Source organism: Boleophthalmus pectinirostris, unplaced genomic scaffold, assembly GCF_026225935.1.
Source record: "Boleophthalmus pectinirostris isolate CB_2022bp ecotype Guang Dong unplaced genomic scaffold, ASM2622593v1 HiC_scaffold_5, whole genome shotgun sequence".
Taxonomy (NCBI): Eukaryota; Metazoa; Chordata; class Actinopteri; order Gobiiformes; family Gobiidae; genus Boleophthalmus; species Boleophthalmus pectinirostris.
The window spans coordinates 22,942,229-22,967,320 of NW_026571404.1; the positions used below are offsets into that span (position 1 = coordinate 22,942,229).

The 25,092-nt window shown below is 39.0% G+C and overlaps 1 protein-coding gene across 2 annotated transcripts in view; it reads right to left on the reverse strand.

Moving 5' to 3' along the window:
• Nucleotides 1-25,092, reverse strand: part of slc8a1b (solute carrier family 8 member 1b) — a 136,127-nt gene that overhangs the window by 90,435 nt on the left and 20,600 nt on the right. For both annotated transcript variants that reach the window (XM_055162766.1, XM_055162765.1), the window contains exon 4: nt 22,612-23,402. In XM_055162766.1, coding sequence (XP_055018741.1) covers nt 22,612-23,402 — 791 coding nt within the window. The remainder of the gene's footprint in view (nt 1-22,611; nt 23,403-25,092) is intronic.

The following is a 25,092-nucleotide window of genomic DNA, read 5'->3' on the forward strand; positions in this document are numbered from 1 at the left end:
AATGGGCAGTGATTGAATGCATGGATAAGTGAGAGGAGAGGTAGAACAGATAAAGGATGAAGCTATAGGAGGAGAGGGCAAAAACACAAAGCTTACGGGAGACATCAGTTTTCAAGTTTGGGCAGTAGAATTTGTGGATTGAAATAAGAATTCTCAGTTGCAATTGCAGATGTTACAAAAGATAAAACCAAAACAACAACTAATCCTGAAGATATGAAATATCATGGGACCTATTAGCAATAACACAAGTGTCTTGTGCAATAAAGTTTTGTAGTTCCTAGTACTGTTTTCCTGTTATGAATACTATTGTGAACTCTGACACATGAATTTACAAACTAGTCCCCCCATGGCCCAAAACAGTCAATATTGATTAATATGCTTAAGGGAAAAAATATAATATATATATATTTACAAATTAGGATGCAGTTCACAATGCATATTTGCAGAGGAGACTTACATCTAAAGTGCTAAACTAATACAAGAATCGCATTTTCAGAACCTATTTGTAAAGATCTACCATACAATTTTTCCGCTAAAAAGACAGGAGGTTTTGCTGTAGAAGACATTACATAAATAATTGCTCCCTCTGCCTCTAAAATTCAATTTGATAATAGTAACATATAGATTTGATTGAGATATATTGTGCAGCCTGCCCAGGGGTGTAACAGAAATGTATAGATACAGATGTATGGGGGTGATAGTAGTTCAGCTGGGAGAGAGCGTTTGTCCACTGATCTGAAAGATAACAGTTCTAATCCTGCTCTTGGTATCAACATTATTGGTTGAGGGGTCAGATCCACTGACCCACAGGTTGGCAGTGTGATTCTTGTTCCCACAGATAAATACTGTCATTGTGTCCTTGGGCAAGACACTTAACCCACCTCACCCCCAGAGTCTACATACTCTAGTGTATGAATGTGTGTGTGAATGGGTGAGTGGTTCCTTGATGTAAAGCACTTTGACTGCCTTGAATGTGGAAAAGTGCTATATAAAAATGTGACCATTTACCATGACCTAAGAGAAACTATGAAGCAGATTTCTCTATATACTACACATAACCAGTATTATCTAATGTAGTGTATGTCAATGTTAGTTTATATACATTTGGAGAGCAGAAGTGACCAGCAAGCATGGCTGGTTCCAGATCAGTCCAGTCAAGTGTAAGGTGTCTAACAAGAGGCAGTCTCACATGAGCAGTCATCGCTAACCTCCTTCTCGCCCACCCGCATCATCTCCTATCCCAGAGGGCTTCTATTGATCGTCCATAAATTCCCACACACTTTAAAGTCAGTCCAGTCTCCCAAGTCAAATGAATCTATGTATCTTCTGCAGAAAGCTCTGATAGATCAATGCTGGGTTCATACTTTACACTTTAATGTCATAAAACTGTTCAAAAAAGGGAAAAATGACCAGACTGTAACATACTAGCTCAAATATACCAGTACATGTTTGAAAACTAGAGGTCAGAGAGCGGTACCTAATGGAAGAAACCCATAAAGGCAAGTGTTGAAAATGATTGAGGGAACAGCAGAAGTTGTTATAGTTTAATGGTTCCCATTTTGACTATATTGTCTAAATATTTTATAATAATAGACTTAAGTGTAGATTTGCTGTGAGTCAAGGGCCAAGTACTGCACCACAGATGGAAAAAAAAATGTTTCCATTCATCACTCAGTATGAATTTGCATTAGCCATGCTGCACTAACAAATAACCCACCACTCATAAAATTTAGCTAACCACAAGTGATTTAGCAAAATTGTCCATCAAAATGAACTACTTTCACATTACATACAAAAACTGAGTCGAACTGACTGCACATGTGGCCAAACCCAACAGAGCAGTGAACGGGAGAAATGATTTCAGCCGCTGGTAATCACAGCTTAATTATATACTCTGCCTCCTTTCTCTCCCCTCCCTTCTCCCCTCTCTTGCTTGCCCCTCTCCATCCTTCCTTTGGCTTCTCTTTATGACCAGACGTTTGTCACTTTGCCACCTCCTTATGGCGTCCTCTCTCCTCTGCCTCTTGCACTGTGTGAAGCAATGGAAACTGGAGTTTTTTTTCTTGTCGCTTTTCGATTCTTGGTTGTTTAAACAAGCCCGGCTGTTGCGCCTCCGTCCACCATCTTGGTTCACCTACTCTGAGAATTCAGGCATAACTAAACACAAATCAAGTCCCTTTGAGTGCATTCACAATTTACAGCCACGCAGGGTTGACACAATAAGGACAAATGGAAAGCTTGCTGTGGAGTGCCCTGGTTGCCGAATCCATATAAGAAAATGGCCTGTGCACTGAAGCATGTTTTAAAAAGGAAATTCAAATGTACATACAACATTTTATACTGCATAAATGTTCAATGCACGAAGATAATGAAGACCAGCACATTTGCCAAGCTCCATTTAAAAGATTTATAGTTGGAAAATGCTGTAACTGGCAGCCACTCTGTCCCAAATGATTATGCAAATGTAAATGTATTTGATGTGAAATTAGAATTCATATAGTGTCTTGTTGCTATTTACTGAAACCACTGGGGTTAAATCCTGGCACTTCATACAAACAATTATTCCTCAGCTTTTACATTTAGTTAGTCTTATATTTTAGTCTACAATTTTTGCACTGAAACAAAAAGTCAATCGATAAACATTTGCTAGACAAAATTATCTGATAGAGACTCAAGTACTAAGGCTTGCAGAATGAACAGTCACCCAGTGCGATGTACAGAGACAGGCAGAGGAGGCACGTGGGCTGCTTGTGAAAAGTTTGCCTTGAATGTACATTGGAAGAGAAAGAGAAAGGAAAAGTGTACGCAATGGAGGAGTTTTTTTTTTTTTATTTTATTTTAACCAGTGCATGGCAAAGGCTCTGTTTAGGGGGAAGTGGGTAGAAGGAAAAGGGAAGATCCAGTCTCATAATGTGGGCTGTACTGACTAAGCCCAGGGAGACATAACAAGGCGCTCTCAAGGCAACATTAAAGAGCCAATGGCAGGATGAGAGAGGGCTTTTATGGAGTGAAACTATAAGCAAACATCGAGCTAATAGTGTACTGGGAACACAGAGTTATTGGTAATTACAATTCTCAGGACTCAAAGGTTAAAAAAAAAGTTGCAAAAATGAAACACATTAATATTGTTAAAAAAGAAAGATAATAAGTGCCATGGTTCTGTGTGATGATCATAAATTTGAATCTAATCTCATTTAAAAGATGAGTGTTGACCCTATATCGCGATGGGGCTTCATTCTTATTGATTATTTTCTTGGAACTCATTTCTAATAATAGTATTGACAACAACAAGTGTGGATCGATTGTTCCACTCCAGATGCCATGGGACCTATATATTTTTGAGGATGAATTATATGACTGCATTAACTGACAATATACTTTAAAAAAATTGACTGAAGGGTCATAAACAAAGGGTTCAACAATGTCACAAAACCATTTTTTCAACAGTGAAAACTTGGAAATGAAAATCAGCTGTTTGCTACTGTAAAATGCTGTAAAAAGAGACGGGGACTATCACCATTTTAGAACAAGAAGTCAATGGACAATTTAGATCAATCAATCACTCAATCAATATCACTTTATTCATCCCTGAGGAGCAGTTTAAGGATATTGGGCAGTGAAATAGAACAATAATAGAAAGCTCAACAGTTAAGAGTCATCACATCAACCTTCAGGGCCTTGAGTAGGGTAGCTGCCCTCAAGACAAAGGTGCCCCTCCTCTGTGTCCTGCAGCATCACAGCGGCCTCCAGGAGGAGCCAGGTGACCTCTGGAGACACAATGGAAAAGCCTCTAAGTTTGTCTCACAGGCTCAGTCTCACTCTGCTCTGGTGTTTCGTACGGTGATGAGATAGGCCGGAGTCTTGCAGTTGGTTCCTTGTGTGAAATGCTAATAAACAGAAGGCCAAGTGTAGGCTCGTCTGTGGGTGTTATGAGTAATTAAAACAGCCACTTGGCCATTCAAATACAACAGAGCCCCCTTTAACGACATTCACAAATGATTTGAAAATTCAGCCACGCAGAAGACTCACTGTTCTCACCTCTCGTCCCCCTTTTCTCTCTTTTTAACATGCACCGCTCCACTTTATCTTTGTTGATGCAGTGGTTTGTATTGATTGCCATTTACTCCCACTGCTTGCTGTGTGATGCCAGCTTCTCTCAGGCGCTTCAGGCAGGCAGAATATTCAGTTTTATTGTGTAATTAAATAACTCAAAGAGAATACAGAAAATACATATAAACACGTCCATATAAAACAGCATCATGATCGGCAGTGGAAAAAGTAATCCAGGAGATGACGAGATACTTGAAAGTCAAAGTGCACACTTGAATCAGATGTTTTTCTTGTAGATTTTTGGTATATTTCCTCCTAGCCTCCAAGCCTCCAATTAAGTCAGCGCCCTGTGTCAACATTTGGGCTCATTTCTTTCATTTCTATTCAATGATACCAGGTTCCATGTTAAGTGCTTTGAGCTAATAGCGTGGCTGCATGACAGGAAGCAACCAATTATTTCCAATCTAAAGGCCAAAGTGCTGTTTCTTCAGTGAAAATAGGTGTTAAATGTTTCATCAAAAACAGCTAATGTGTACAAATTATTTCTTAAAATGAAACCAAAATATGTTAAAGTTCAATGCTGGTACTACTCACAAATTACTTTCCAGAAAAAAATTAGGATTTATGTTGAAGCTCACATGGACCATTGTAACCAAATCAGTTAAGATTCTGACCCTAACTCATTCAAAGAACAATGTTATACAAGATTTATGACATACTCTAGCCTATAATTCATATGTTATGCTATGGCAAAGGAGAAATTCAATATGCCATGGATTCTACCTGGACAACTGAGAGATTTTTTTGTCAACTGCTAATCTCCATGGAGATATTGCCTGGAATGTTCCACAGTATTGCATTACACTTGTCAATCTCTACAGAGACAGCAGGTGACATGACAGGGCCAAGTTACATGTCAGATCAGTGTGGAGGCAAGCCCACTCATAGTAGGAATGTAAGTTTTTAAATTAATAACAACCCATGTTATTGAGTAAATGCAAGATGGGTATGTTTAAAGCCATACCTCAACATTCCAGACAAAATAATTACATCTCAATGGAGACAAGCTGGTGGCAGATCCTCCACCAGAAAAGTTACACAATGTATCTATAACATAAACATAAAATACAGGAATAATTGCCAACTCCAACCAGTTTTACAGTCATTTCTTTCCTTGTTTCCTTTTCACTCTTAAATTTGAATGTTAAAATGTGCTTTTGGTTTCATCCTTTTCTATCTTGTGCGTATATTACAAAGGCATGACAACAATTCCACTTCCACCAGCCTGTTTCTCATCACTGGCAAAACCTGTATTGTCACATAGCAGAGGCGGAACAGCTCTAAAACACTATTTATCATAATGTTCCAAATATATGTCAACCATTGTGGAATATGTACGCCGTCCATGCTGGAACAGGGAGCCAGCGTTCAAAAGGATCACATGAAAGGAACTGCGAGTGATGAAAGACTACACATCCCTGGGAGAAAATGAGAGCGGGGGTGACAGAGGAAGACATACGAGAGAACCCAAGACGCTAGCAAAGCCTCCAGCCTTTTTCTGTACCACCGCAGCATCATGGGAGTCCGAGCTGTGTTCAAAAACACAATCAGCTGATGGTGGTTTGACTACTGTTATGCACGGTTGCGATGCCAGGCTCTGAACTGCAAGAAACAATGAAGTCCACAAAGGGAGAATGGTTGATTGGGCGTGTATTGAATGGTACTGATGACTTCGCTTCAGAGTCTTGGTTTATGCTCCTGACTATTGATCTAAACTATAAAGGTTAGAGTAGTATTGTGAGGGTTTGATCCTGCCCCTCCTACCCCTCCCTTCCCTGTTCTTTCTCTCCTTACCCTATTTGGTTTTTCCTGGGCGGACCCCAATCGCTCACCTGCTGAGCTCCACTCCTGATCCTCGTCAACTAATCATCTCCAGCAATAAAAGACCTGCTGACCTGCTCTCCAGTGCCAGATCGTTCCGTCATCCCAGCGGTGAACTACTCAGGCTTTTTAAGATTTTTGAGAATTCCTGAGACTTTTTGATGTTTACCTGTTTCTTTTGTACTATCCCCAGCACTTCATTTGGAGCCAGCCTCATCCCGTACCCACCAGTTTCTGTAAGCCTCCGGTCAGTCTCCATCTCCACAGACCTCCCATCTGCAGCCAACCCGGACCCATCCTGCCTCCCCTGGAATCTATCCCCCTGCCAATACTATTTTTGTGTAATAAATACTTTTCCCCTCTGCATATTTGGGTCTGACCAGTGATTCCTTAACAAGTATAGCTTCTAGTTAGTTCCTAGTTCCCTAGAAATAGGCCTGCACACATGTTAGATAAGCATTTCTTGTGATTTTTTTTAAAAACAATGTATATGTATATTTTTATGTATATTTTTAACAAAACAAAAAATTATATAAAAAAATTATAATAATAAATAAAAGACAAAAAATAAAATAAAACCCTTCCATGCCCCACCCCTCTCTCCACATGCTCTATCACAAACTGTCACTCACATTCACTCTGGCCAAAATGTCCAAGAATAACATTTGTTATGAATTTTAAGCCTATTCAAGGCTAGCAATTTGGCATTTTCAAACATAAAGGCTTTTACTGTGTATTCCTTTAGGAAATGCCTAGTATTTTTGTTATTGAAACAAAACAGGTGTCCGTGTTGCTATGACGCTGTGTTGGGAGGCGGGTCCCAGTGCCACCATTTGAACTAATAGATGTTTTACGTGTACTCCCGGGAGCTCTCTTCCTTGACAGTCTGTTCATCCAATCAAGGTCCACCAGGGAAATGCTTGTCACCACGGAGACAGGCTGCGGGGCCACTGGGGTATTGTGGGATACGTTAGTCCTCCAGCATATAGACAAGCTGCCATGGCTGATAGATGGGAGACTGGATTTATTTGCCTCTCTGGCTTCCCCCCATTTTTATGGTTCACCATCTATTCCATTTGCTTTGGTTTTCTTGTGTGGCTATACCAGTGGTGTCACTACCAAAAAGTACCACAAACAGACTTCCTTTTCCAGTGCAATTGCTTCATTTGTTTTACACAATATAAATGTCTAATTTATAACTACATGGCTGCTATATTCTGTTAAAAATGCAGTTTTCTATCCCAAAGTCTGAAATTTAAATAAAAACCAGAAACAGATACCAACCCAATCACATTTACTGTTCATTGTTAAGTATAAAATGTCCCCAGCGAAATAGAAAATCAAAATTCCAATTTCCTGTTCAGACCAAAAATAACAAAGTTTCTCTTTTGTTAATAATAGTTTATATTTCATGTTTCTGCTTTTTGGTTTTTCAAAATGCTTTCATAGCTTTCATAATCAAGACATCAACACTAGCAAATTGATTCTCAGAGAGTCTTGGCGGTATCGTAAATGCATTCATAAATGATTCTGATTAGCTGGGAGTTTGCCCTAGCAGCTGCATCCTGCGATCACCATTATCAGTGGTAACCTTGTGAGACTCATTTCTTTTCATTATATCTACCTCCAGCTAGCCTTCAAACCTCTGCTGTGCCCAGCCCTATCATCTTATTAAGTCAAACAATTAGTTGTAACAAACTTAATGACGCCTCCAGTTTCTCTATCAGAGAACTGCAGGGAGGGAAAAACATGTCTGGAGCAACTGACATTTCCATAAACACAATTCATTTGCATTTTGAAAGTGCCAGACTTGCCCTAATAATTGAAACTGCCATCTGTTTTTCAACTCTAAACACATACTTTACTTGACTGATAGATACAAGGCACTAAGTTAAGCTTGATATTGAAACTAAATCTCTGCACTCATTTATGGCTTGCACAAATAGTATAATTTTTACACATTAAATCTTAATAATCTCTAATTAATGTGTGTATTTTACAAGCAAGCTGGTTGGATAATGCATGATATGAATGATCTTTAAAATATGTTCCCAAAGGCACCAATTTTGAGTAGAAAGAAAACTGTCTGTCGTTTATATGTAAGATATGGTGGGTACGGTATCCGTACCATAGATTGTATAAATGGACATTGCTAACACTCTTTATAGTGAACATGGGAGCCTTCTGTAACTGCTGCAGTGAGCCTCATCATTTTGGTCTTAAAATGTTCGTATTAACCTGCTTTACATGATTCTTTTTATTTTATTTTATTTTATTTTACATATTCCAAATTCACTCCTATAACTGAGCATCATGAGCTTCACTTGACTGGAGCTGAATGTTATGGGGGACGTCACACTCCTTTAGTCCAGTTTATTATACAGTCTATGGAGGAAACCCCCACCAGCAAACTCAGCACTTTCTTTCTATAAGGTATTACCACTACTACAGAAGCTTAATACTACACAAAAAAATTAAGACGGGGGCACACAAATTAAATTGTGGTCAAATGATAAAGTATGGTTTCAAACCCGGGTCCACTTTCAAGGCAACGACACGACGTAACACACGAGACAGCCCAGTGATGTATGAGGCTGGGGTTTACACGCACACACACAAATAGACATACACACACTGACATCCACACACACAATACAAGCTTCACTACCACATTCCAGGTCAGGGAATGCTACGAGGGAAATCCCAGCTGGAAATCCCAAATTATACTCCTGTTCTTGGGGTCGCGGGAGAATTCCGAAGGATCTGATCTTGTGGGAACCTAAAGTGATGTGAATAATTATGGATAATTTATATGTTGCGTAACACAAGCTCAGGGCCTTGTTATTGTTATAGATGCATACGAGGAGCAGGTGCCCTCAGAGGGGGTCTACAAAAGCATTCTGGAGGACTTCCCAGGAGTCTTGTATAGTACAGTTGACTGCAGCTTGCCTACAATGTTTCATGTGGTAAGGCACTGGACTAATTGGGCCCTTGATAACAGATAATCATACTTTAAACCTGTGTATGGTAAAAGCTTAGACAGCACATTTGAAGACACATTCCTGGGGGTTGGCAATATCAATCAATCAATTTATTTTCAATTAAAGGCCCTATATTATGCAAAATTGACTCTTGTGAGTTTTAAGTTCATGTTAGAATCTTCAAACCATACCTGGAGTTGTGTTTTGTTTCATTCACACATGTTTGAGTAAATAACCTTTTATTATTAATCTGTCTACATTTCCAAAACTCAAAATGCTCTGTTCCACCCTGTCATGTCACAAAACTGCAGTTCATAAGTTAACGGCTACGTTATATCTAGCAATTCCAAAGCTGAAATCATCTAAATGATTCTAGGGAAAGTGTATGGAGTTTAAAAACACTTCCTTTATTTGCATATGACATCACAAGGTGGAAGTGTTTTCTGTTTGAGAGATGAACTCAGCCTAAATATACAGAATGTGTGTGTTATACATGTGTGAATGAAACAAAACACAACTCCAGGTCTCTTTGTGATGAGGAAACAACATTCTAACATAGATCAGAGAATAGTGTAATGGGCCCTTTAATGGATATTATGTGATTGAAAACCCAAAGTTCAATTTGAATTTGACAGCAACACATCTCAAACACAATGAGAAGTTGATCAGTGTGTTGTTTCAAGGCATTTTACAGCTGTCCAACATTTGAGTCAGCGGTGTGAGTACATGCAGTCATTAAATAGATGAATCTAAACAGGGCTAATTGTGGTCGCTGCTGGCTGTTGTTCACTTGGTGTTTTCTTCAGGGTTACAGCTCCTCACCGTGACTCACACATGTGACAATGTGCAGTGGCCAAAAGGTCCTGCAGTGTCTTGGTGATTATTATGTTTTCACCTCTCTCTGTCGTCTGTGTCAGTGTCAGAACCACTTGTGAAGCCAGTTAAAATCCGAGTTTTGCCTTGTGGGTGATCCTTGCACATATCGGGACTTTGTTTGTAATATCTTAAGTGCACTTTTTGGGAGCGCTTGGCTAAATGTTTACACTGTACACTCAGTTATAAAGCTGTATGTTTGAGCCTGTGTCTGGGGGGATGTCAGCCTCCCTGGCATCGGAGCAAGAGTTTCCACTTAAAATAACGGATTAGGGCTGACAACACTACTAACAGATGAAACTCAAATTAAATATATATAACTAACCCACATATTTAGTTTCAGCTCCCACACCACATGAATAACTATGTCATTTTGTTTTCCTGCAGAAGCAATCCACATCCTTTCTTAGGCATAATATTATAACCACTGCACTATGAATAAATGTTTTTCACATGTAAATATTTTGTTTAGAAATATTTATTTTAAAGGAGCACTGCACTTTTCTGTTGGAGGCTTTGCTACCTGCTTGTCTCCATGGAATATATATGTTTAGTCCAGAATGTTCCACAGTATCACAAGGGTGACAAGAAGGTTACAGCACTTACAGCATTAGAGTTCAGATCTGTGGAGAGTCGCCCCTGTTCACAGAAGGAATTATTATATTTTTGAGCAACAGAAACACCTGCAATGAATAAATGCTAGCTGGATGTGTTTAATGTCATACTTTGGAACATTCCAGGCAAAGCAATAACATCTCCATGGAGACAAGCAGGTAGAGAAGCCTCCTCCAGAAAACCAGCTGCATCCAACATAAAAAATGCATAAAAAAGACAAAGATGGGTACTTTCTAATCATACAGTGGTCAGCCATTATATAAAACTCAACAACTCTGAAGTTCACTTAACATTTGTACACTTTACACAGTAGTTATGTAAGATTTTGCAGATCCACAGTGCTCCTCCTCGCCCCGATCTTCTTTTAAAGTGGACTGGGACTGCAACAGACTTCACGGGCAAAATCGATGAAACATCTGAGCCTCCTTTTACCGACAAACCCATGTGGATGTAACATATTTCTACAGTGAAACACCACAAAGATGAAAAAGAGAAGCGTATACGAATTGTTATCAGATCTTTGTAAGCTCTCCACACTGAGGCTAGAGCACTGGCCCTGGCACAGATTAGCTAACGCTGCATCTGCCTCAGCAACAAAGTGTGTACAAGAGTGTTTGAACATGGCTGTAGCCTATAGGGAGCCAGATACCAGCTATGTATCCTTGTGAATGGGTGTGTGTGTGTATCATGTGTGTATATGTGTGTGTTATGTTGTTGTGTCCTCTCAGATCAGATATACTTCCCATATATTACGCTCCGGGCCAAGGCTCCCCCTCCTGCACCGACTCCATTGCACAGATCCAGGCCACTAAGCAGCACAAATCAGTTTAACTTCCACTTGGTTATCACAGCTCGTGGTGTATTTTATAGTTTAGCCAAGAACATCCTGCAGCCGAGCTAGTGAAGGTTCAAAAGGATCACTATCTACTTCCATATTTATCTCCCATTAATGTAGCTTTGGACAAACATTGTGAACACACAATAAAAACAAATCCTTTTGCTGCATTTAACACCATTTTAGTGCTTAAAAAGTGTCTTACAGACAAATGTTTTTATGTTGTTGCTGGATTAGGGTTTTAAGGTGAGGATATGTGTGTGTAAGACCAGTGAGAAAAGAACACAGGATTTATATTGTCAGAAAAAGAGGAGTTTATTAATGAAAGATGCACCTATTTGATTCTTAAGTCTTTTTTAGTCTTTATTCGTAATACTGGGTTTGAAAATGGTGGATGAATTCGAGCCTGCTGGGAATATCAGGTGTCACAATGGGGCATCAGTGGCTTGTGGTGCTTACTGTTGTTGTGTCCTCGGGCAAGACACTTCACCCAGTATTAATGTGATGCGTGAGAGTCCTAAGGTGGAAATTGGCAGCTTCTCTTTTTTCAGTCTCCTCTAGGGCAGCTTTGGTTATAATAGTAGCTTACCATCGCCAAGTATGGAATAAATGAATAATGAGCATCTGGAAAAGCACTATATGGGACAGATTATCATTATTATAAAACGGATGAATGAACAATATTAGACACTCTCAGATTGTTTGGGTCAAGTGGGACAATTTACTAATGACTGAAATGAAGCTTACACAATATGAAACTACTACATGCACGGGGAATGTTTTTTTTTCTTCCTTTATATTTCATTCTCTTAATCCTCTTTTGACTTTAGGCTTTGGCTCAGGCTGAATTGATTTGTTCTGTTACTTTAGTGAATGGTCTTGTATTAAAGCCAACACAAACAAAGCTTCTAACTTCACTCTGGTCCCACTGCACATTCAGAAGTGCCTTGCAGTATAAAAGTCCTATTTCTGTTAATGGCGTCATATTCCCATTGCATCTGTGGATGTTTTTCCACTCGTGTATTTTTCTGCAACTCTCATTAAAAGAATAGGAGAGCGAGAAAAAAAGCAGGAAAAATAAACTCTGATTTCATAAGAGCGGCATTTTAAGTCATGTTGTGGATAAAAGTATATTTCAAGGACACGCCGGGCCTGCTGATTTATTGATGGGGAAAAACAAAACAACCACAGCACTCTCTGGCTGGACACTGGAGAGACAAAATGGGAGATTAATTACCCAAAGTGCACCTCTGCAAGACTTGGCGACAGCTGAGACGCCCACAGTGTCCTGAAGCATTCGGAGAGTTTGACCTGACCTGGGACTCTTACAAATACACAGGCCGATTAGTACACAAACTATCAGGATTTAATGTCGTCTGGTTAACAGTGTATGGAACGAACTTCACCATGTAGGCCCATTTTTCCTACAGGAAAATTTTGTTCTATTGCATCCTATTAGATATTTTATAATAATGTTGTCATAATGGTGTTACCTCATCCAAAACATACCTGGAGCTGTGTTTGTTTCAGTCACACAAGTTTGAGTAATCTTTTTTTATTGTTTTATTATTACTGTCTACTTCACCAAAGCTCTAACGATCTGTTCCAACTTGTGATGTCACCTTTTGTTTAGTAGAAATGGACAATTCTAGGGCTCCAAATGATTCTAGTATGGAGTTCAAAAAACACATTGAGGCACTGTGTTTTACCACATGACATCACAAGGTGAAACACAGTTAAACATGAAAGAAACAAAACAGAACTTTGCGTATGAGTAATATGGGCCCTTTAAGCTGGGTTTGGCCTGCATTGATTTAGCTTCATTTCTAGAGTGACAGTCAAAAGAAAAGCAGAGAAAGGGGCTCAGCAAAGCGTGAAATGGTCTGAGCTTTTACTACAACTGTGACCGCTTGACCACATGGCGCAGCAGCCGTTGTAGCGGTTACCCACGGCAACACCACACTAATAGGATGGTATGTTGTGGAAAAAGGCAACAATGATGCTGCCCAGTCCTGCATACAGAACAGGTGTAAATGAGAGAGTGAACAAAAAGTGGACTTAAAATACTACCAGCTCAACCAGCAGACAAAGCTGCTCCTCTACTGAATACTAAAAATGCAACTGGAACCAAACTTGACAGGAGTAATCAATAAAGCAATACACATTATAATAAATGAGACCACTTTGTTATGAAATGCCAAAAATAATAATAGTAATTACAATGTACCTATAATATTTGAATCAGCAAAGAAAGCTTTAGTTTGCAAGCACAAGACTGACTATTTTCAAACATTACCAAACTCTCCTCTCCTCTTGTATATAACTGAGATATATTTGTATTACTATATTTCTTTATTTTATTTTTACTTGTACATATACATTTACATAATTAGGCCTTATTTGACTCTGGTCTCTTGCCATTTTTGCTTCTTATTTTGAATTTATTATTACCATTTATATTTTTGCTCTTTGTAATTATACTATGTTGTGATGTGTGAGTTACTGTGTCCAAATACTTTCCCTTGTGGATCAATAAAGTTTGTTTAAGTCTAAGTCTACTGTGTGCTTAACTGACCTCTCATTTACAAGAACTAAACTGAAGTATAAATAGGATTCCCCTGCGGTACTACATGGTAGCTAACTTCAAAATAAATACCCCAGAGGAAGCCAGGTCTAATACTGCAATCCCCGCACGCCTCAAAATTACCATCAGCCTAACAATATTAGCTGGTTCACAGTCATCCATTAACAGTACTTAGGGAAGACAGGCAGACGGGGGGGATACAGTAGATAGCTAATATGGAGGCAGTGTCCCTCAGAGGCAGAGCATGCATACAGGTGCTGCTCTTCGTCACTACAGACTATTATTATCCCTTTCTTTCAATTACTCTAATACAGCATTGATTGAAATACTCGATTACACTGACTCCTGTGAACTTCAAACAATGTTAGAATGTTGTTTCTTTGTCAGAAAGACTGCATTTTTGTTTCATTCACACATGTTTGAGTACCCTGGTTTATTAGTCTGTTTACATCTCAAAGCTCAAAATGCTTTGTTGCACACTGTGATGTCATGAAGCAAGTAGTAATATACTGTACACCTCTACTCATGATAGCAGAATATATGTACATTTACATATGTAAAATTGTTACCATCAACATGTTATGAACCAACAGTATAAATTATAATAAGTAAGGCTCACTTTGTTATCAAAATGGCAGAAACATCCTTGCCCCTTTTTGGGGGGACAGAGCTGGTATCCATGAGTTTCTGAACAAAAATTAGGACTGTTGCCATAGAAATTAACAACTGAAAACATAATATTATAGTTTATAGCTTGGAAAAACAGAAGATAAAACCCATGAATAGAACTAACTAAAAATATTTTCTGAAATTGCAAAAATCTGATCTAAAATCCAACAACATACCAAAACAGCAGATTCAAAAACCAAAGCCAAAGCAATAAGTCTCAGGTCTCACCCTTCACAGAGAGAGCTCACATTTGTTTTAACAGCGGCTGTAATCCTTTAAGCCTAACAGCCCTCTCATAAGGGATAATGCCTTATCTTTTTGGCTTATCACAACAAAGGTCCCCACTGTAAAGCCCTGAATTGGGAGTGTCCCTATGGAAAAACAGCACTGTTAATTTTCTAAGTTAGAAAAACTGCCTACAATTTATGCTGGCTGCTTTGCCCTTACAGCCCCTCTAGTGAAAACCTAAAGCTGGGACCAGTCTCATCACACTGTTACAGAGGCAGATGCCATGGATACAAAAGACTCATTTAATTGAACAAGAGGGTTTAAATGATACAAGCTCCACGCCTTTGCATAAGAGTATAGCTACGTGTTTGTAAAGATTGGGAGACATAGCAGCACTATTCTGAAGTGAATTTCTCTGCGCTCTATAAAGAACCACCTGTCAGCTCCCCCTCCCCTATAACCTTGTTTCTCTCTGTCATTTACGACCCATGCATTCTCACATCCTTTTTACTCTATCTCCCGCATCTTTCCATCCCAGTGGTTGCTACGGCGATGGTGTGTTGTGGAGGCAGCTGGTTAAAGCTCATTTGTCAAGACACTGGCCGCTTCTTCTTCTTCATCTTTTTCTCAGTGTGATGTACGACACGCAACAAGGCAATCACACACTAATTTTACTTTCAGTAACACATGTAATGTACTGTATTGTGTCATCTTCATTTGCTGTCTCCTTGTAGGTCACTTTTGTGAAATTTGGTTCCTCAGGGACTTCCGTTGCTTGGTAATAAAACAGCTTTCACACTAAACCTGTCATCTCATGTGACGAAGGGACATGTTAAAAGGAGAGAACAATCTATCAGAACACTCTGCTAATGTTTTTAATGACTTTTTAAAAACATTTTTTCTTGGATTAGTTTAAAGGTCCATTGTGCAATTTTGTGCATTTTCTGGTGGAGGGTCCATCAGATGCTTTTCTCCATGGAGATGTTATTGCTTTGTCTGGAATGCAGTGGCAATTCTACCCCCCCTAAAAAAAAGGGTACCGGGGGGTTGCGCGAGTGCGTGGAGGCTCCCCGTGGGAAGAAATAGTGAGGGCCCCACCAGGACCGCCCCTGCTGCAATGTTTCACAGTATGGTATTAAACCTTACAAACCTTACAAACCAGTCCAAGTTACAGGTCTAATCTGTGGAGAGGCTACCCCGCTCACAGTCAGAATGCTTGTTTTTCTGAGCAGTAAAACCATCTGTAATTGAACAAATGTACTGTGGAATATTCCAGGCAGAGCAATGACATAACCATACTGTAGAAACAAGCAGGTGATAACTCCCCAACCAAAAAGTTACATAGTGTACTTTTAAAGTTGGACTACTCAACTAAGTCTGTCACAATAATTCTGAAGTGGTATTTATTGCTGAAGAAAATATAGACTATAAATTAACATTAGTGAGTGGGATATGTCCTAAAGGCCCATATGTGTAAGATGCAGGTGAGTGCGTAAATGACGAGAAGAAATTTCTCAAAGTTCAGTAGCTGGACATTCATTCAAACCTGATCGATACAGCTAGCCTGGCCCCCCGGGACAGCCTGAAATCTGCTGAAATCCTACAAGACACTGACATGATACAAGACGAGGACCAGACGGCTCTTTCTGCAGGAGACATGTGCAGTAGAGTGTGAAGTAGTGTAGTCTGATAATCCCTCTATACTCAACTTTATTCTTGTAAATTTGTACATTTTGTGTTTCCCCCCATATATTGTGATGAATAATGAAATATTTTATTTATTGTAACCCTGGAAGTTAGAGCCATAAACAGGGCAGGATTAACTCTGCTTTTGTGGTACTTGCCTATATCACTTCTCTTCGTCTACTGCATGAGCCTGAAAATCAAATTTACCAAAGGGTTTCTGAGATTTAGGAACTATTGATTTAAATGCATGCTTCCTCTTTTCACAGTTTGAAAATCAGCTATAACCAGACATTGATGTTGAATAATGCAGTATTTACCCCCAAAGTTTTCTCGTATTTTTTTTTTTACAACTCTGAGATGGAACCACTGCCTTGAAAGCCTCCATATTTTAATCCTTTTATACTTTAATCAGGATCCTTCACTAAAGTCGTTTGCTTTAAATTAGACGGAAGTAAACAATATTATGAAGTTATTATTTCACAGCTTGTGATCCTCTTTTCGCGCTACAGAAACATTTACAGAAACAAATCCCAATCATTGCAACACACACACATTTGCAGTTTTAATCATTTACATTTTAGCAGCAGAGGCTCTCATTCGCTCACTCCAGCTATCTTCTGCTGCTAATTAATACTACATATACAGTATTTTCCCCCTGTACTGTCACTGTCACCTCAGGGCAGAGTTCTCGTGTGTATATCCATAATTATGTCTTCCTAACCAGAATTTCTTATACTGGAACTGGAGGGCACTTCCAATATACCGGTTAGACCTCGGTGAAGTATTTTTTGCTGCAACACCATCTACTGTGCCTCAGTAGTGAGATTGAAGCATGTGACAACTGCAACACTGCAATGTAAGTTTTCAATATTGGCTTTGAGTTTAAGAGAATAATCTCATATGTTTTTTTTTTTGTCAGCACAGCACAACAGCTATAATGCCTGAAGTCCACATGCTAATTATATTTCATCTAGAGAGTTTACACTGAAGCCACTCTAATACAGAAAACATAAGCAATATTTCTCAACAATTAAAGACTAACTAATTAATGAAATTACCTGGGAAAATCTTGGGGTGCACTTTTTTAAGAGCCCATATTATACAAATTTGACTCTTGTGCGCTTTAAGCCATGTTAGAATGTTACCTCCACAAAACCATTTTCATTGACACGCGTTTGAGTAACCCTTATTATCTTATTACGTCTCTAGTGCTCAAAATGGTCTGTTCCACCTTGTGATGTCATGAAGTGGTAGTTTTCAAGTTAGAACTTACTTTTTACCTTTAGTACGGTGTAGGTTCCAGGGCTGAAATTATCCAAATGAAGTTCAAAAACAAAGTAGGGCACTTCTTCTACTACATGACATCATAAGGTGGAACAGAGTATTTTAAAAACTCAGTGTAAATATGCAGAGTTTGTGTGTTAAACATGTTTGAAAAAAAATTAAAAAAACATAACTCCAGGCATGTCTTCGATGAGGAAACAATATTATGGGCCCTTTAATCAAATGTACTGAAATACTGTGGTCTGTCGCAGTAGTCTGGTCAGTCAACAAGAGGCAGAAAAGTCCCAGGGTACGGCATTAAACTCACTTGGCTTGCATGTATATACATATTTATATTGCTCAGAAATACCCTGTGCAATTAACGCCATACTATGGAACATTCTATGCAAAGGAAGCCATGGAGAGACAGGTGCAGACCCTCTACCAGAATACTTACACACTGCACCTGTAACAGAAAATATAAAGGTAACCCAAATTGCTCTTATAGTCCTGACCACTTGCGACTACCACTGTCCCCAAATGGCATGAGATAATACCAGGCCTATTTCTGAATCTAAAGCAGTCATATTCTCATACTCTCTCATATTCTCTCCTCCTAATCCCATATTCCTATAACGTTTAAGCATGCATTTCCAAAGGCCAATCTGCGCTGGTTATTGGAGTGTGACGTGCCAGTCTGCTCCATGCTTGTGTGCGTAGGAGGACCTCTAATTTGATTCACGACTGTACAATGTTCCTCCACTGCACCGCCTGTTTATGGAAATTGCATAATTGGCTGTGTTTGTGTGTGTGTTTGTGCACGTGCATGTCTGTGTGTGTGTGTGTGTGTGTGTGTGTGCGTGTGAGTATGCATTTGTGGACAAGTACAACACAGGGCTATTAGTATTTCTGACCTTATGATTACATGGGTCAGAGGGTGTATTTTTCCAGAAAATGTTTGTATTTTGAACACATTTTAATTGGTGACCTTTAGTGCAGTCTTTCAATTACAAGTCTTAATGTACCTATGTAAAAAGTTAAACAAAATAAATATCCAAATATAACAACTGATACATGAAAAAATCTCTTTGAGTTGTCACGAATCTATATATACACAGATACAAATCAATCAATACTGAAAACTGATACTCATTTTATCAAGTATTAATTTTATTTCTCATAAATAAGACAAAAGTTGACCTTTCTTAAATAGTTTCAGGATGGTCTTGTTCTATATCAGACCACACGGTATAAGACCACACGATATAAAATTCTCTACTACTGTTTTGCGTTGAAAATTACAATAAATTGTCTAAAAAAAATCATTATTGAAATCTGTACTGATTCTCTTGCAGTGCTGTAGTGCTGGAAACTTGATTTCTTTCTTGGCCATTTACTTTTAATTTAAAGCAATCCTTGAAAAATCTTGCTACATCTTAAAGGTGTACTGTGTAACGTTTCAGGGTCTGTCAGCTTCTTGTTTCTATGGATGTCATTGCTCTGTTTTGAATCTCCCACAATATGACATTAAACAGCTCTACGTTACATTTACTCAGTTACGGGGGGGTATTGCTAAAAATATGTAGAAAAATAAACATTCTGACAGTGCCTCTCCACAGATTTGACCAATAACTTGGCCTGGATTGGTCTCCATGATGACAGAAAAGTTTCATAGTATACTCTGAAACATTTCAGACAAGGCAATAACATCTTCATTGAGAAAAGCAGCCAGAAAACTTACACAATGCACCTTTAACAAACAAACTATTAACGATGTTTTATACACTTAAAATATGTAAGACACAAGGCACCTGGCATCATAATGTGCAGATGTTATTTCAAAGTACAAGCATCTTTTGACAGTGTATAATTGATTAAGACTATGGCATGAAATTAAACATGGTGCCAACATTAACATTAGCTTTGTGTGTCTCTGGGCTATAAATAACCCATCTGCCTTACTGCAGTGCATTCACATTTGGGAGCACCTTTTTGGGTCATGCCATGCTGTAGACATCATTTGAAGCTTGTACCTGTCTTTTCTCTCCACACTTCCCAGACGCACACACGCACGCACACACACATTTTTCAATCTTCTTGGGAACACGCACAACCACCAGCCCTCCAGTTGTATTCGCTAGACAAATTGCAAGGTCTCATCGTGGCAAAGTGAAAGGTATAAGGTGAAGTTTGACAAGTTGGAACTAGCAACTTATGTGAGCCCCAAACTTTTTTTTTCCCTATATATATCCATTGTAGCTTCCTTTGCAATCATGTATTCACCCCTACCAGCAGCCAGCAGCCCAGCCTCTCATGCTTCATCTCTCTCACAGTAACATAATCAGGGTAGCTCTAGCCTGGAGGCACTCACATTTAGATCGGTTAATTCATTTTTTTTCTCAACAAAAAAAACCCTGCCCCCAGTTTTCCTTCCGTTGGGACATAATTCAACGCTTATTATGACATACAAACGGATAGCCAGCAGAATTGAAAAGACCAGTCACTGTATAATGCATTGCAATACATGAAGAATATAATTAACTATATGTGTAGGTTGATCTCTATTTCAGTTTGATTTCAATTTTAAAGCTCATATATTATATAAAATCGACTCTTGTCAACTTTAAGCCATCTACAGTGTTGTTAGCTCATTAAAAACATACCTGGAAATGTGTTTTGTTTCATTCACACATATTTGAGTAACACTATTATTAGTCTGTCTGTGTTTCCAAAACTCAAAATGCTCTGTTCCTACTTGTAACATTATGAAGCAGTAATTTTCAAGCATTTGTTTAGAAAAGATTGGCATTTCCAGGGCTGAAATCATCAAATTATTCTAATGAAGGAGTTTAAAATGCATTGGAGCACTTTCTGTATTACCACATGACATCACAAGGTGGAACCGAGTGTTTTCTGTTTGAGAAAAGAACCTAAATATGCAGGATCATTGAGTTACACGTGTGAATGAAACACAACTCCAGGTATGTTTGTGATGAGAAAACAACATTATAACATAGACCAGAAAATAGTGTAACACGAGCCTTTTAATAAAAAAAGAGTGACCTAAATATCAAAAATCTATAAATCTGTAGAAAATTAACTTCAGCTACAGTAATGAATTAGGGATGAATACTTTTGCACAAGAGAAAAAGGCCCTCACATCTGGCTCAAAATGATCAAAAGAACAGTGAGAAACATTTACCATAACTCATAAAAGATTCATCATGACATTTCAAACAGTCACACGTAATAATTAAACCCATTTCATATCCACACTCCAGCATTTCACCTCCCAAGAAAATGGACAACCATGCCTGCGATGTGTTAAACCAAAATTCTCACCGCATATTCAAAACGTTATGTGAATTTTGTGGAACCAAGTATTTGATAATGACTCACTCGTCATGGAAAAAAACACACAAGCTTGTCAACCTGAAAGTACTAAAAGATGCTGGTCCCTCTCTCATTCTGCCCCAAAGTGCTGCTATGAAATTGTATGTAGCTCGATTGAAGCACACGGCAACCTGCTAAAAGCTTTCAAAAGTCCAATATTACACAGAATTGACTCTTGAGAGCTTTAAGCCATGTTAAAATGTTGTTACTTTCTCAAAAACCTATCTGAAGTTGTGGTTTGCTTCACTCACACATGTTTGAGTGACTCTTTATGGTTAGTCTGTCTACATTTCCAAAGTACAAAATGCTCTGTTCCACCTTGTCATGTCATGAAGTGGTAGTTTTCAAGTTAACAGTGACCTTTTATATTTTGTCAAGCTGAGATTGGCAATTCCAAGGCTAAAATGATCCAAATGATTCTAGTGAAGATGTATGGAGTTTAAAAACACAGTAGAGCATTTCCTGTATTACCATATGACATCACAAGGTGGAACAGAGTGTTTTCAGTTTGAAAAAAGAATTCTAAAATATGCAGGATCAGTGTGTTAAAGTTGTGTGAATTAAACAAAACACGACTCTAGGTATGTTTTTGATGAGGAAACAACATCATAACAAATTAGCAAATTCACAAAAAACACAATTCTGTATTTTGTTGTAAAATCAATTTTGTATCTACGAGTCTTTCCAAATTCACTAATTTTGTGGCACCTCATTTTGTCCACATAAAAAGCCACCATCACAATACTTTTCAGCTCTGACAAAAAACAAATTTGTCCTGCTCACTTTGTCCGAAAATGACAATAAGCACCAAACTAACACTTATTTAATTTCCATCCTTTCAACACTTAGCAACGAATGCTAACCGCGAGGGCTTGATATGCATCCAAAAGGCAATCACGGCCCTCACCATGACTCACCATCGGATAATAGGGTCCTTGGTCGACCAAGACCAGCTTGAACTGTTGCTGTGGAATTTCACAGCGGGTATCCTACAAGTGCCGTTTCAAGACCTTTTTTCAACAGAAAGGACAACGGCGAGCTGCCACAGGGACCAGTTGCTATGGGGACTTGTCTTTCAATATAAGCATATTTAAAAAGGTCAAATCTTCATTTATGTTCCCAAATTAATCCCGCTAGTTCTTATTGCTGCTTGCTGATAAATTGTTGGTTAACTATTTGTGCAAAAGAACATCAACTTCTAGCTCTGATACATTTGAATTTAAGCCAGAGAAATTCTATTTTTTAGAAGCTGTGCAGAGCCAACAATTTTGAGAGTGTTTTTCTGATGACTTCTTTTAACCTTGTTTTTGCTCAACAACAAATGAACAGAACAGCATCAAGAGTGCAGCAACAAAACAGGAGTGAAAAAAGAGAAAGAACAGTATAAAGGACAGAAAATAGCTCAAGTAAAATGGATCTTTTTTGCAAATATCGCAGAGTCCACCTACATCAACCACCACATCACACACACACAGAGACTTTAACTTCATTTATAACAAACACCCATTCCAAATACTGTGAAAAAAATCCAAAATGTAAGTCAGGGTACTCACAAAATCTCATCATTCTGAAATTCAAGGACGCCATGAGTGTCTTCAAAGTCTTCCCCTCCTCCTTTGGCCGTTCCTTCTACCGTCTTGTACGGCAGCATGACCACGCCGCGAGCTCCAGACGTACGCAGCACCTTGACTTCCATGGTGCCCACGCTCTCGCTCACATGGACCACAGGCTCCTCAAAGGTAAAGATACCGGCATGGTCGTCATCAAAGATCGTGACTGTAGCTGTTGAAGGTAAGCCAATACAGGCCACGGAGTCGACGTGATTGGCCGATTCACCCTCCTCTGGCTCCTCCCCCTCTGACGTCAGCACTTTCACATTGGACAGGTGAATCAGGAAGTTCTCATCTTCTTCAAAGATATCGTCATCAATGATTCCAACGCGGACTTCTTTCATGGTTTCGCCAGGCTTGAACACGACCACGCCTTCAGTGAATTCGTAATCAGAGCCAGCGTTCGCGGTGCCATCTTCCGTGCGGTACTCCACTGAAAGGGTTTTACCGAGATCTCCACCACGCCTCACAATGTTAACTGCAACGGTGCCGCAGTTCTCCAGGCATTGGTAGGAGCCTGGTTCGAAAAAGATCTTGGAGACTGGGTCGTTTTCCCCAGCATCAGATCGGACCTCATGCATGCTCACGGCTTTCCGGGCTTGATCAGCGGCGTGTTTTTTGAGGATATTTCCAGCTCCTGTCATGAGCCTGGTCGCCTGGCAACGGTAGAATGCACGGCTCTTCTGCTGTTGGCTCAGGACCTGGTAGTTGGCAAGTTCAATGAGTTGTTCCACCTGAAGAAAGAAATAAGAAAGAGTCAAGCAAAGTCAAAAAGTCTTCCCATGGCAATATAAGAAGATTCCTTGACATCTCAACCTGTAAAAAGCCCCACAAAACCACACAATACTCTGCCTTGACAACGTAAAAATCTACTGTACTTGCCTACTTGAGTAAATAATTTATAACCAGTGGAGCTTTGGTCTGATGGGGCCTAAGCCATGGCAGTGCGAATGAATCATATTATTACGCCTAAAGCGACCATTACTCAATCATCTTCCATCACCAACTCAATGTAATAAGAGGAGGGAGGGAACTCATAAACTTTACAACCTAAACAAGTTTATTAGGCTCATGTATAACAGTGCACTTTCATTCTCTCCAAAACGACAACTGCCTGGGGCTTATCAACACATTAAGAGAAAAATACAAATTTCATCACAAAACACAGAAAAGTCCCCAAATAATTTTGCATTGTGAGTTGAAGAAACTATTTTCCATGTCCACAGTTGTAATTTTTTCAAAGCACACAAATTAATTTATTTGAATCAAAGTCTTTCACAGATGACTGTCCAGCTGTTCTTGATTAGGCCTCCTCTGACAATAATGGAGAGTAACAGTGATACTAACAGAATACAATTTTTGTGGAACTGTTCCAGTATAGTTACTTTTTCTTTTGACGATATTCAGAATATAGAATACTTTTCTAAAATTGGAGGAATACATTGTGGTGTTTGATCACACAATTTAGGCTTCAAACTACATAGAATTAGTGAGTAAAATAGACAACGCTGCTCTTGTGTTGCATGCATGTGTGATTTTTCCTCCTGCAATGAGTGATAGGAAATGCATAACAAACAGTGGAACAAACACAAAGCTGTTTTTAATCATATGTCGAGTTTTTACACTATAATTTAAATGTGACTCGAAGTAAAAGTATTCAGAAGACAGTACCCTGATGGGCCCATGTATCAGAATATGTTACAAAATACATTTTAATGCAGGGATTCAGGTTTCTGTAGCTAAATACATTTTCAAAATATTCTTCCCATCACTGGGTACTAAATAAACTTTCACAGTTCATTCATTAAAGGGACAATCCAGAATTTGGACATAGGACCTCATTTCCTAGTGAGACAGACTTTTGGAGACACTTTTTCAAAATATTCCATCCAGTCCTTGTATTTGCAGCGGTCGCTGGTGCTAGGCTAGCTCATGGTAATGGCCATTGTTAGCTTGCCACTACAAACAGTCTTACCCACTCCACAAAACACTTGAAGCAAATCTATTATAACGCCAGACTGTCGATGTGAATGTCTGTGTCGATAGAATAATTTTAGAAGTAAAACCAACCTTGCATTTGAAGAATTTATGTCTGAGCAGCAGCATGTTGTACTTCCTGATAGAAAGTTTGGCAGCGGCGGACTGATATCACCTAACACCTATCTTACGGCAAAGTAAAATTCTGCTCCTGCTGAGAAAATAGTCCCTCAAAACTCATGCAATTCATGATGCAAGGTTAGTTTTACTTCAAACATTATTCTATCAACACAAACATTTACATCGACAGTCTGACATAATAATGCTTTTAATTTGCTTTAGGGGTTTTGTGGAGTGGGTAAGACTGTTTTTAGTGGCAGGCTAACTATAGCCGTTGTCATGCGTTAGCCTAGCACCAGTAACTTCTGCAAATATAAGGACTGGATG